The sequence below is a fragment of the Notechis scutatus genome, chromosome 1 (genome assembly GCF_049901735.1).
Source record: "Notechis scutatus isolate UNSWTSFEM ecotype Mainland chromosome 1, rNotScu1.2, whole genome shotgun sequence".
Classification (NCBI taxonomy): Eukaryota; Metazoa; Chordata; class Lepidosauria; order Squamata; family Elapidae; genus Notechis; species Notechis scutatus.
The window spans coordinates 96,376,330-96,390,563 of NC_142009.1; the positions used below are offsets into that span (position 1 = coordinate 96,376,330).

At 35.5% G+C, this 14,234-nt stretch overlaps 1 protein-coding gene across 28 annotated transcripts in view; it reads left to right on the forward strand.

Annotated features, from left to right (window-relative positions):
- Positions 1-14,234, forward strand: part of PTPRK (protein tyrosine phosphatase receptor type K) — a 404,892-nt gene that overhangs the window by 349,836 nt on the left and 40,822 nt on the right. For 12 of the 28 annotated variants that reach the window (XM_087972175.1, XM_087972193.1, XM_087972197.1 and 9 more), the window contains exon 15: positions 12,463-12,623. In XM_087972175.1, coding sequence (XP_087828301.1) covers positions 12,463-12,623 — 161 coding nt within the window. Of the gene's footprint in view, positions 1-255; positions 298-4,182; positions 4,213-12,462; positions 12,624-14,234 lie in introns of all 28 variants that reach the window. The other 16 variants (XM_087972104.1, XM_087972119.1, XM_087972125.1 and 13 more) reach the window with 2 other exon arrangements.

Genomic DNA, 14,234 nt, shown 5'->3' on the forward strand with positions numbered 1-14,234 from the left:
TACCACGGAGCTATGGATGTCTTGCTTCAGAGATTGGTTGCAAAACTGTTGTTTTTATTCTAGGCAAGGAAGGAATAGAAGTAGGGGTATTTTTGGATCTCTTACCTATGTTAAAGTGAAATGAATTTTCTGTTCCAGTTTTCCAAGTAGGGAAAAAAACAACTAGACACTGTGCCTAAAAATCATATTTATGTCTTAATGGTTTCCAATAGATTTTTTTTAATTTATTGCCTTTTTACAATGATTCCCCCGGAGATATATAACATGGAGGAGAAACGTCTGCATTAGAACCCTTAGGTATGCTAATAGTGTTTTGTGTTAGACACATATGTGATTTCTCCCAATAGTGCTTTCACTTTTTTTTCCTGTTGTGTACCTCTGTGCTTAAAAAGAAATGTAAATGCTACAAACCAGTCTATAGTAAAAATCATGAGATATCCACTTGTGCAAATTAAGGGCCAGATCAGTAAATAACTGTCTTGCTTTTTAGCTGGAAGTTCTCCTTGACAAATGATGAAGAAATGTGATTGCCAGAACTATAAAGACAGGCCAGTGAGAAATGTTCTCAGAATATCAGATAGCCAACAGCTGCTCTTGGGGATGTGACACTTCCTTACAAACCTATCATAATGTCAGCACTCGTGCTGACATTTACGCCAAACTATTAGACCCTTCTGTGAGGCTAACCTGTGATCAATTATAATGGCTTTTCCACTAGCAGTGCTTAGGACACTGTTAGCTTGAGTAAGTTTTACAGCTGCTTACATAGAATAATTGGGCCAGTAGAGTAAGCATTATATTCACAAGTGATCATGGAGATACAGATCTCGTACTCTGGGGAAAAAATATGGTGAAATGTAGCAGTCTGGTGAATTCCAGCTATGATCCACAAAAGTTTTCAGTTCTCATTTCATTTCCAGTAGGGAGAACACCTCAATGCTGTTACAAACTACACTTTGCAGAATTAGACAGTTTGTCAACAGCTTCTTAAATTATGTTGGAGCAGTCATTTTGCAGGGGGTGGAGTGGGGGTTTCTTCCTATTTGAGGAAATCAATTTCAGTGGAGGAGTATTATCAGATGCACGGTCCATTACCCGATCTAGTTCATCAGCATCTCATGTTTAATTTGCATGACATTTTCATAGCTATGTTCCACCTTTCCTAATTTATCATGTCATTAATAAGTTTGCTGACCCTGCAGTGTGTGAACCTTTATTGCATTGATCTATTTCATAATGTGTAAGAATTTTCTCATGAACTCTATTAATTCAGATTAAAAGGAGATGGATGGAAACCTTTTCCATTTTTTACATTAAATAGACAGCAATTCTCTGTCTAGAATTTTCACAGAAGTATTATTATTGGAGGGAATTAATCAACCCTGAAAATCCTACATTTCAACTTCTTATTTTAGTTGTATTTAGATTTATTTGGTATTTATTTGGTATTATGTTTCTTCTATGAGTTGATAAACTAACTATAATAAATATATATTATAGTTGATAAACTAACTAAAACTAATTATAATAAAAGGTAAAAGATAAAGGAGTCCCTGTAGGTTTTACTCTGCTAATTGTAGCTGACTTTAGGGACGGTGTTCAACTCTGTTTCTTTAAGCCATTGAGCCAGTGCTGTCCGAAGACATTTCTGTGGTCATTTGGCCAGCATGACATCACACCACAGTACAAAGCATATAGCAAAACACAGATCACTGTTATCTTTTCGCTAAGTGGTACCTATTTATCTATTTGCATTTACAGGCTTTCAAACTGCTGTTAGCATAGAACTGAAACACATGACGGGAGCTCACTCTCTCACGCAGTGGTAGGACTTGAACCACCATAGTACACACCTTCTTCAGCGTCTTTTAAGCCATTGAGCCACCATGCCTCCACTTATATTGCTATAAAATTATTTAACACCAAATCCTGAAACATGGTTAAATTAAATAGCAATTTTGATCAAATTTGATTTTTTTTTAATGAGGATAACTAGTCTAATAGAAAACCCACTCAGTTGCTTTCTTCCTCCAAAATAAGCAAGTAAACAGGCATCTTTACACAACATCAGTGTAAAAAAATAGTGAAAAAGTTCAGTCAGATGTGCATTACAGGGAGAATCACTGACTAGTTGCCTTCTTTACTTGATCATATCATTCCATAATTGCTCCTTTCACCTAAATCTAGTAAAAATTAGCTTGCAAAAGAGATAAATGGAAAAAATAATTCATCCCCCTTGAATGTTTAGCTGCCGCCATCCTTAGCTTTGCTGTTGGAAATCAAATCTACAGGGGTTTTCACAAGCAGTGTGAACATGTGGTCATATGATTAGTACATTACGTAGCTTGGCTCTTGGTCACCCTTCCCCTTCCCATTTGGAAATGAAGATGGAGATAGATAATGCATAAGTATACAATAAGCCATTTATGTGAGCAGCTCCTCATTGTATTCTTCCACAGGTTTATAATGATGTGCGGTACTTAAATTTATCCTAAGCATCACCCATTTTTCAAGCAATTTTTTACATGGAATTGCAGCAGAGAGAAAAAAAACCTACAATCTTTTCAAGCATAAGTGGAGATTTGAATCCATTTACATTACTAACATTTCTTACCTTGCCCCAAACATACATAAGCATATAGTTTCTTACCTTAGTTTCAACCTATTGGTTCCTATGATACTTGATTCATGCATGGAGCTCTTTCTTCTTCTGACTAGAACTGTTATCACTGGTCAAAGGTATCCTTCCAGGCCTCCATTTTAATTGGGTTCTTAATGAATCCATTTCTCCTGTGAATTAGGAAAACATGTCTTATATTTTTGCTAAATAAAGAAATATTTCTTTATATACACAGCAGCATGTAAACACAGTGGTGTTAGAAAACACTTTCTGCTTTAACCCTAAGTGCTTAGTGTATTCCAGGTGCTATAGAATAATTATATTGATTATAATTCTGTACATACATATTAGAGTTTCCATTATGTGGTATCCCTTTTGATACATCAACATTTTAGCAAACTCAGAAAAATGCTTCTGAATTTCACACAGATTTAACAACTCTAACCTTGCATAGACTTTTTCAAATTTGAACTAATGGGGAAAAACATTGATTGGTAAGCACTTATGTTATGATTTCACAAATCAGAGATGTTCTTATGCTTTGCCTTATCATTTTGCGCAGATTTTGAAGTGGATGGAAACTCTATTAGATACTATAGAGTTTTACAAAGTTATACAGCTGACTTTTAAGAAAAGGGATACTGCATCTCTTGAATAGCAAATACTGTATTTTTTTTAATCATTGTTGAAATATTTCCAAATGTACATCATCTCCTTCCATTTGTTTATTTCTCATTTTTGAAGCTAAGTATGCATATATCAGTATTTTCAGTTTAAAAACAGCAGCTGTGCGTGTATATAGGGGTTTAATATACACGCACTTCTACTGTAGAATACCAGAGCACAGTACATTGGCTGCATTCATACATAATACTAAGCCTCTGTTCTGGTTGTTTTTTTTAATTCCCTCCCTCCTCTCCCCCTCCCTTTTTTTTGGGATGAGCTATAGTTGCCTGGTTCGCACATAACACAAATGCCATAATGGCTTTATTTGCACATGATTCATCTGAAAACCAATAAAACATTATGGCTTAGCAAAAAAAAATATGCCTGTATACCTGTATGTAATTGTCTTACAGTAGTTGTTGGTTAACCTGTCTCTGCCACTACTAGTCTTTGAGTTTGTAACTAAAAGCTAAAACAGAAAAAAGAAGGAAAGTAAACTTTAGAGCACAAGAACTGTACACAGCTGTTTTGTATTTCATAGCATTTAGAAAGTTACCAGTCATCGCATTTATGCTGCATGCCGAACTAACATAACCCATTTTGGTTTCCATTTTTTTTTTACTGCAATAAATGAAGTGTTAGCATGTCATTTTTCTCTTGTGAACTCCCTCTGTTATTGAAATCTTTTTTTTAATATGCTAACATATTTTTTTCCAATTGCATGGCTCTGTAAGACTAATCAGTGCATGAGCAAGATTGTAATGCTAACAAAGAACACATGAATTTTTAATCTTTTTTTTTAAACACGCATTTCTCTGCTTTATTGAATGTGACAGAGTCACGCTTTTCATTCACCATTGCTTCTTTTTTCCCACTGTCTGTGATTTGCTTGCCAGGAGGAGCTACTATTCTTACTCCTACTACCTGTAAGTAGAAATGGGTGACTTTACTTCTTTATATGTTTTGAAGATGCAGTATCCCTTTTCGTTAAAAAAAAGTCTAGAAATAGGATTAATATTTCACTAAAATTTCCCATATCATTTTGACAGTTTTTATGGAGCCACATATAATTTTAGGGGGGGTTGCTTTATTTTTAAAGGTTATTGTATTCTAATTGGATATAGACTACCCACCACACGGACCCTTTTATTAAATATATCTCCACTGTGTATTTTCATTCTAAAATCAAGCTTGAGCTCCATCCTGTGTTGGCTTATGTGTCGAAACATTATCTTTTGATGAGAAGGTTGTAATTTCATCTTATTTTAGGGAATTGATAGGGAACATACTCATTTACTCAAAGGGTTTACCATTCAAAAAGGAAATAAATGACTGTATCCATTTCCAGCAGTAGAATCCTTTGTGTTGCACAATGGGAAGTGTGATTCCTATTTTACTCCCTGGGAGAATTAGATCCAACTGGTCACCTTTTGATAATATTGTTACATAAAAATGAACATGTTTTCTGCCTCAGTTCCCTCTTCTTTAATGGTTTTCTTCAATTGCTGGCTGCTTTTACCGTTTCTCCTATGCTGTAAAAATATCCTGTGTTTAACCCAGTGGTGGGATTCAATTTTTTTTTTTACTACTGGTTCTGTGGGCATAGCTTGGTGGGCATGGTAGAGGAAGGATGATGTAAAATCCCCATTCCCTCCCTACTCCAGGGGAAGGTTACTGCAAAATCCATTCTCTCCCCACTCCTCTAACCTGCTTTCCAGCTTCTTTCTCCTGTGCAGGGCAACAAAAGAAGACCCAGCTGATCAGCTGGGACTTGGGAGGCAGAGAATAGATGGGGGTGGGACCAGTCAGAGGTGGTATTTGCTGGTTCTCCAAACTACTCAAAATTTCCACTACCGGTTCTCCAGAACTGGTCAGAACCTGCTGAATACCCCCTCTGATTTAATCCCACTCTGTAGCTAGAAGTAAATAAACGTAGCCCTCAACCACAATTGAGCCCAAAATATTTGTTGCAAAATGAAACATTTGTTCAGTGAATTCTGTCCCATTTTACGTCCTTTTGTGCCACAGTTTTTAAGTGAATCACTGCAGTTCTTAAGTTAGTAACATGGTTGTTAAGCAAATCTGGCTTCTCAGTTAAATTTGCTTGTAAGAAGGTCACAAAAGGGAATCATGTAATACACACACCCGGATACTGCAACCGTCATGAATATGAGTCATTTCCCAAGCATCTGAATTTTGATCACGTGACCTTGGGTAAGCTGCAACAATTGTAAGGGTGAAACGTGATCATAAGTCACTTTTTTCAGTGCTGCTGTAACTTTGAACAGTCACTGAATGAACTGTTGTAAGTCGAGGACTACCTGTATTAGTATAAGGAGGTGGCAAGTTAGTTTCTTTGCTCCCAACCACCTTATAGCAGCCTCGGTGACGCAGTGGTTAGAGTGCAGAACTGCAATCTATTCCCATTGCAATTTGGCAGATCGAATCCCACCAGGCTCAAGGTTGACTCAGCTTTCCATCCTTCCGAGGTGGGTAAAATGAGGACCCAAATTGTTGGGGGCAATATGCTGACTCTGTAAACTGCTTAGGGAGAGCTGTAAAGCAGTATATAAGTCTAAGTGCTATTGCTATTGCAATAATCCAGTCATGCTCAGAAAAGGGAAAATAAATTCATGCATTCCTTCTGATTAAGACTTTCTCCCAAAATAGCTGGAAATAGCTACAAGATAATGGAAGGTCTAGAGCAATTTGTATATGTTGAAATTTACCACATTTAGAACAGCAAATATGCTCAAAGTGCAATAAAAAGGCAGTTTTATTAATTAAATTAATAATCCTGGTCAATTAGCTTATACATTCTAAAATGACTTTGGCTAATTAATAGAGAATAAGATTATTAGATGTAATAAAACATGATAATAATATATGACTAACACCATCAAGTTAGTAAGCTTCTCAATCCTAGCTTTTTTTTTTAGGTCATATATGAGAAGGGACATAGATAGACCCTTCACTGGGTAGTCACTGATTAATCACTAAGGAATGCTGATTTTTCCTTTCTCTGAAGAATCAGGACCTTTGGGTATCTCAAAATATAGTTTATATTCCAGCTTGAATATCTGTTGCTATTTTGAAGAAATTTGTCATAGGTAGAATTTAAGCAAAATTAAGTTAAATATGCCTACCATATAAGGCATGCACAAGCTTGCATTGCAATGAAGCTATCTTTGGCAAATAAATAGTAATCATTTGCCAAACAGAATAAATCCTGGATTTAATGCGTTAATAGGGAAAAGGTCATGTTGATTTAAAGCAGACTGTGCAGAGAATCTAAATGTTATTTTAGGGTGTGTATTTTACAAATGCTAAAAATTCCACATGGGCTGAATGCAAAAACCGATACATTTTGTCCATCGCATCCAAAATCTACTAAGTCAAAGTCTTAGTTAAAGCAAAGTTATCAAAGTTTTACTTAGAGACCATTTCTTATTTTTTCGTTAAAAGAAAACCTAACTAAACATCTGTAGACGAATGCCCTTTGGTTTATTATGAAGAATTGTAATTCCCTTTTTAAATAACAATTTGCACAGCTAGAAGTAATTAAATATGTACATAGGATATATCTTCCCTCTCACTAGGACTCTTTTTGAAATAGTTCTGTACACTTATGCAGAAGAATTATGTCACAACTAATAATGCTCTTCTATACTTAGTATCCAAAGAACTTAACTCTCCTGTGAGTTATTCCTTTTTCGCCCAATGATTTCAGGGATGTGTTAGTCTTGTTTTCTTATAAACAACACAGAAGTGGCTTGCCATTCTTTATTTCCATTCTATTTTTTCCACTTCTCAGTCTAGCTCACAGTAATTCTCATTCTGTACATAGTCATCCAAGTACCAAGTGGGTCCATTATTTCAGAATCAGACAAAAGCCAACCGGATGCTGCCACATGGCCAGCATTCCTCAGTTGTCTGTGCTGAGCTGAAGAGACAATGGTACACGGAGCTAGTATTTGCTAAAATTAGAGAGTTTCTGGGGGGAATACTATGGTACGGGGAATACTATTGCTGAATCAGAGGATCTGTTTCTACAAAACTACATTGTTTGGATTTTCAAGAATTTATTATTTTTATTAAAAAATAATAATTTATTAAATTGGATTTTCAATTTTCAAGCTGCAAGGTTGATTATAAAAATATAGAAATAAAAACTTTTATAGTATCTTTAATTGGAGATGCACACATTTTTTCAGGCTGAGGAACATACTTCGGGTTTTTTATTGGTGGCTAACAGTTCACATTCCAGAAAGTCGATACCAATAAGATAGGCTCCAAATTTGATATAATCTGATGTCATCACAGGAGCTGCAGTTCACAAACATTTATGCCTTTTAATTAAAATTGTTAATGTGAAAAGGTGCTACCATATTTCTGATTTTGGCCTATCATATACTCACATGGCTCTTCTCCATGTAAAAGTATATGTACACACACACACATACACACACACACACACACACACACGAGGCTTCAGTTTGTGTATCGCTTTAAAATAATAACTTTTTGTAATGATAACTAATGATATAAAATATTCATATTGTACAGTATATGTGCTTCTATATATCTGTCCAAAATCAGATTTCTAGTTTCTATTCCTTCCTATTATTTTCTGTTTATGACTGCCACAGTACTTTCACCTAAGAATAGATGAGTTTTGGAAGTGTTGGATAGTTTTCCCCCAACAATGGAGGAATCAACCATTTTTATTAGCATGTTCCTTTTACTGTCCTAGCAGTCCTTGGGGGAAGACTCTAGGTTCAAAATAGAGCTGCATCAGCAACTCATTAGATCTAATTGGAATGTTTGCAGAACATTCTCCGTAACTAACAGTAAACCTGAGTTGAACATTAATCACTTGTTTCCTTCCTTCTCCACATTTTTAGCATTGCCCACTGTTCTGTCAGACGAATAATTGTGCAACTCAAAAGTTTGAACATACAGTATCTTAAAGAAGGTGTTGTTTATTATTATAACATAGATTATTGACTGTTTGATGACAAACTTTGTGTATTTTCCTTTTCCTGGCAACCATCACTTCAGAAATCATGTAGGGAAATGCCCTAAATCTGTTGTGGCCTTTTCATAGAAATTAACTTTTTCATGTCTTTGCTTTTTGAAGACTGAATGCTGTTGACTTTTCGGCTTGTCCTATCTAGAAACTTAGTTCAGTCCTTAGCTGAATCTCAGAACTCCACTTTAAATCCTAGAGGATTTTTGTGAAGATTTATAAATAGGTGCTTCAGAAGAAGATTTAGTAAAATTTAACTGGTTCCTCCTCCTCCTCCTCTTCTTCCTTCCTAGTGGTGATATTAAGATGGAATAATTTAATTGAAAACTTTAGTGTGAAGGACGGTAAAGCTATCAGAACAATAAATGCCTTGAACAAAGTGCAAGATTAAACGATAGCAATAAATTGCCTGTATTTCAATTCATGACATTTCACCTTTACACTTGTATAAAGACCTTGACAACTACAGCTTTAAATATAATATGTAACCATTATTAGAGCAAAGTATCTCAAAGCATGTGTTGAAACAATAAAACAAGCTTATTCAGGACCTGTAAATATACAAGCATGTAGAAACTTTCTGAATGTAGATTATATGTACACAACAAGACAGTAGCTGAAAATTGTAACAGTCACCATTAGTTTCACCATATTATTTTCCCTATCCATTCAAGAAAACAGCTATAATAATAGGATTTAAACATAGGGCAAATATTTTAAAGCTGTGTCTTGCTAGTGCTTCCATGTGCAATTACCAGGAAATCCAAGGACTGTAAACTAGACTAGGAAATGAGGTGAACACCCATGAAGAAGAAGAAAATAAGAAAGCACATCAGTAATTTGCCAAAAAGAACCTCTCCATGGAACTGTCCATATGGCCACAAGAAGTTGGATTTTACTACTGTGTCCTCAACTCTACCAGAATTTAACTGTACAGATAGTCTTCGCTTTACAATCACAACTGAGTTCAAAGTTTCTGTTGCTAAGCAAGACAATTATTAAGTGAATCCCCCCTTTTTTTTTACGTTCCTTGTCATAGTTGTTAAGTGAATCATTGCAATTGTTGAGTTAGTAATACAGTTGTCAAGCTGATTTGGCAGTCACTGAACGAGCTGTTGTAAGTTGAGGACTACCTGTATACAAAGGTTCCTTTTGTAATGGGACCACTATGTAGAGGGAAAACAAATATTTTCCCCTGCCTCTTCTGTAGGGAATAATTAAAATCTGTTCTCACCATCAGCATGCCACCCATTAGTCCATCTTACATGTCTTCAAATCTGATAGGACACCTAACATTGGGGGGAAGGAGTGTTTTTTTTCTCCTAAAAATCTCATTAGCACAATACTTTGTTTATGTTCATCCCCCCCCCCGCCACACACACACATCTATGTTTCCTTCCATCCCGGTGGATGTTTATGGAGATTCTTAGTTGCCTAGGTCATGGTTGTCCCAAAGGTGCTTTTTCAAGAGGCAACTGGACTTTCTGGTTTTTCTTTGAAGATGTTTCACTTTTCATCCAAGAAGTTTCTTCAGCTCTCAAGACGTTTTTGGATAAGAAGTGAAATGTCTTCAAAGAAAAACCAGAAAGTCCAGTTCCCTCTTGAAAAAGCACTTTTGGGATCCCAGTGGATAAATTCCAGCCAAATGAAGCTGTAGTCACCAAGGATAGTCTCCTTGCCCAAATTCCTCCAGCTGTTCAATAGAAAACAACTATTCCCATTAAGATGTCTGGTTTGCAGACTAGTGTGGTCTTTTTCACCCTACAGTCCTCACAGCTACCAGCTTCATTCTCTGTTTTTTTCTTGGAATGGGGTGGAGGAAAAGTATACTCTGTTTGTGCTTTGTTTGTATATATTTACATGCATAGTTTTGGTGAGAGAGCTTTTCTTAATGTTGCCATGTTACCTTTGGTTAAACTGATATATTTTTTACTTTAAGGAAGCACTTGCAGCATTTGATCATCTTTTGTGAGAAACCAAAAATTCTAGATTAAGGTGACCTTGGCTAGTCTTATGTTCTTAGATAAATATTTTGGCCAAATTATTTGTTTTTGAACTTCATCAGTTTTCTTTCTAAGAGAGGGAGATATATTTTTTGCTGGGAGGTCAAATGAAGAATATAGCCTTTAGTGTTCAATCTTTTTTTTAATCTATCTTTTTCTGAGAAAAAAATATAGTCGTATTTTGTTATTGAGCTTCTGCCCCTCTCCCCTTCCCAGAAGCTATGAGAACTTTTGCATTTCTTTAATATGCCATACACAAAAAGCCAAAAAATAATAAATGTCTTAATAATTGGCTCAAGTATGAAGCAATCTAGGTTAATGTGACAAAGTACTTTTTCAATACAGTAGTATTTTTTTTTATAATTGTCAAATTACAAATCCTTACCTTTGACTGGATTTTCTCTAAGCATAAGAATGTTAAAAAAAGATTTCCTAAGTAGGTCTTAATGGCATTATGTTGCATTCAGTGACATCTATTTTAAGGGGAAAATCCAGCTGATCTGCCTTTCTTTTTATTATATAATGTCACAGCAAGATAATTGATGAACATCTGTGTAGGGGAGGCATCTTTAGCCTCACTTAGTAAGTGTTGTGATAAACAATCACAGGAACATTTTATTTATATCGTTAAGAATAGGCATCAATTTGGACAGTGTTCACTACTTAATGCTATCGCTCTGCCTTGTGGATTTTAGAGTATACAAAGGATAATGCCTGTAGCAATTGCTGATAACTTAGAGGCACTATTAGTTGCTTCCGTGGAACATAATAATATGCACTCGTAGGTCAATACCAACTCCATAGATAATCCAGTTCTTGTGAGATTGTCAAACTGTGTGACTGACACTGAATTCATACTTGAAAAACCGTATGAATAGATAGCTAGATAAATAGCTAGACAGATGTAGAGGGAGATATACAAAATAAGAATAACAGCCATGGCATTTAATAAAATAGAACAGATAAAATAATATATCTATAGTAATGAAATAATATGTGAATGAAAGTAATGCAGATTATACATCATCAAAGTCACATTTGACAGTCCCAAAAGTAAGTTCAGCTTGGATTATTCCTAGCTTGGCCTAAATTTGGAGTTCCAGTTTCACGACTAGCTCTGAGAATACCCTGTTTCTCTAACAATATGGCCTCCCCCAATAGGAAGTCCCAGCATGTTTTATAGGCATGAAATGAAATTAAGCCCCTCTCCCCAAATTAAGGCCTATATTAAAACATGCAAAATGGGGGGAATGGTGGGGGGGGGGGGCTTGCCATTAGGAAGTACTCTTGTTGCACACCCAGATATGGTGCTGCCTGCGTTGACCCCGATACGAAATGCCCCACCAACGCCGAGGTCAACATCCAAGCCATCGCCTCCCGCCCACCCGAAGATGCAAGGGGGGAAAAATTAAGTCATCCCTGAAAAGACGGCCTAGCCATTTTTTCGTGGCTCAAAAAAAAAATAAGACCCGGCCTTTTTATATGAGAAACATGGTACAAAGTGCTAAACATATATCGAGGAAGAATATAAATGTATCCTATAAAAATTCAATGTCTCTCTTGACCAAAATTATCTTAATTGTTTTTAAATTTTTCTGGATTAAGCCTTTATTTGTTTGACTTCTTCTCATGTATATTTTTATTTATACTATCATGATGTTTCAATTTTAAAAAAAGGATATGAATGAAGATAATGTTCACAAAGAAACAAAACAATGGCAGAAGTTCCAATTTGAATAATTATGAATATTGAAATAATGTGCATTTTCTATAAACAGTGCAAAGTAGCTTTAATATTGGCAGCCATTGTTAAGAAGCGAATGCGTATAACATTTTCCGTATTGCCATATTCTGGTATGGTAAAAAGATGAATTGTGTAGAGTTAAAATCCTGAACTTGCCTGCTGAAAATTGAGTCCTTCTGGAATTGAATTAATATCTCTGTATGCATACTGATTCCCTAAATATCTTAAATTGCAAATATAGCTTTCCTCCCCAAAACTCAAGTATATGGCTACCGTAAACTCTAAACCTGCTCTAAAGTAGTCTTAATAGATTCATTCACCACTGAATAGCTGTTACGATTAGATAATAAATGTGTGATTATTTTTTAAAGCTTTTCTTTTCTTGATTTTGGTTGGGCAGTAAACTGGCGAAGAAACGCAAGGATGCCATGGGAAACACTAGACAAGAAATGACCCACATGGTGAACGCCATGGATCGGAGTTATGCTGATCAAAGCACACTCCATGCAGAAGATCCTCTTTCAGTCACCTTTATGGATTCTCATAACTTCAACCCCAGATGTAAGTATGACAGTCCCATTTTCACTGAAGTTAGTATCTTACTTCTGTTTCTATCTCCTTTACATCACATTTGGTACCATAAAAATGTATTTTATGCAAGGAAATGATATAGTAGAGTTTTGAAATGTTTGTGTTTCTTGCAGATAAACCAAAAAAAAAAAGAATCAAATACAGAGAAATTTAGAATACCTGTTTATAAAATACAATTTTCTGAGGCTATTCTCTAACAAAAGCACTAGAAAGTTTACTCCAAAGCCACAATTTAATACCTTGCCAATTCTTTGCTGGATAAGTGCTGGGCCCAAAGTACTTTAGAAGACTGATGCATATATAAATTCCCACAGAAAATTCCTTTTCAAGATAATGACTTTAAGTGACTTCCCAATGTTGCAGTTTTGTAGCATGTAAATTGCTTCAGAAACAGCAGGCAATGATTACTTTCTATCCTTTCATTAAAAACTGTAGTATTACATCATATTTTCCCCAGTATTAATCCACAGAAAATGATAGATGTTGACTTTTTCCCCCCCTCAACATTGAACTTGCAATATATGGATTCATACAATTATATAGAAAGAATTGTAGCTCTTTAAAATTTACTTTGCAAAACGGCATATGTTTTTGTAAAAAAAAAAAACCACCACCTTGTATTTTACAAATAGAATTTCAAAATCTGTAACATCATGTCTGAGAAAAACAGTTTCCTCATAATCAGATATTTTTTATCATTGTTCTCACACTAACCCATTATGATTGTATGCATATGTGTGTACATATACACAAACAATTCGATACTCAAATTACTTTTTATTTCAACAGTTTGGGGTATTGTATTTATATTTAGGTACTAATCACTCATCTAATTAGTAACTCTGTATATCTGTACATCTGTGTATGAGTTCCATTAAAAGGTACTGTTTATTCTAGTTACACAACAGAACTGCTGCCAATAACTTCAGAACAGAAACTACTATAATAGGAGTAGGATGTGAAGCCATAGAAACATAAGGATATTACCAAAAAGAGTATTAAGGACTCTTGCAAATAATATATTACTGGATGTGATGCAGAGGTATACAAAGGGGAAAGGGTATATAGGAAACCTTTCTTCCCTGAACTTCTGTAGGACATCTTAAGATTTGGCTGTAATTTTAGTTTTCCCACCCTATTTTCTACACAGGCCATGTTCCCCTGAAAAAAAAAAACAAGCCAGTTCAAGAGATACCTGAGCAATTTGAATAATGTGAAGATGGTTGTTGAAAAATCCAAGTCAAATCTGAGAATAGAAAGTCACCTCCATCAGCTAAGAGCTATGTTTCTCATCTCCAATAATGGTTGGAATAAGCAATGAAATCCTATCATGTTGCATAGGACCAGTTGCCGGGCCCAAGAGGCCAAATTGACTTTTTTCATTGCCTGCCAATTTCCCCCAGGAATGTTGGCCAGCCACAGCTTTACTCAAGCCATGCCAAAACTTTGCCCTACTAAGAAAGTTGGATGTTTGGAAGCTTAAAATTCTGGCTTTTCCTCCTTGCTGAGCCCAAGGAATTCTGAGAGCAGTAATTGCTTCCTAAAGTTGAATTATCCTTTGGCAGCTGCTCTGGTAAAATC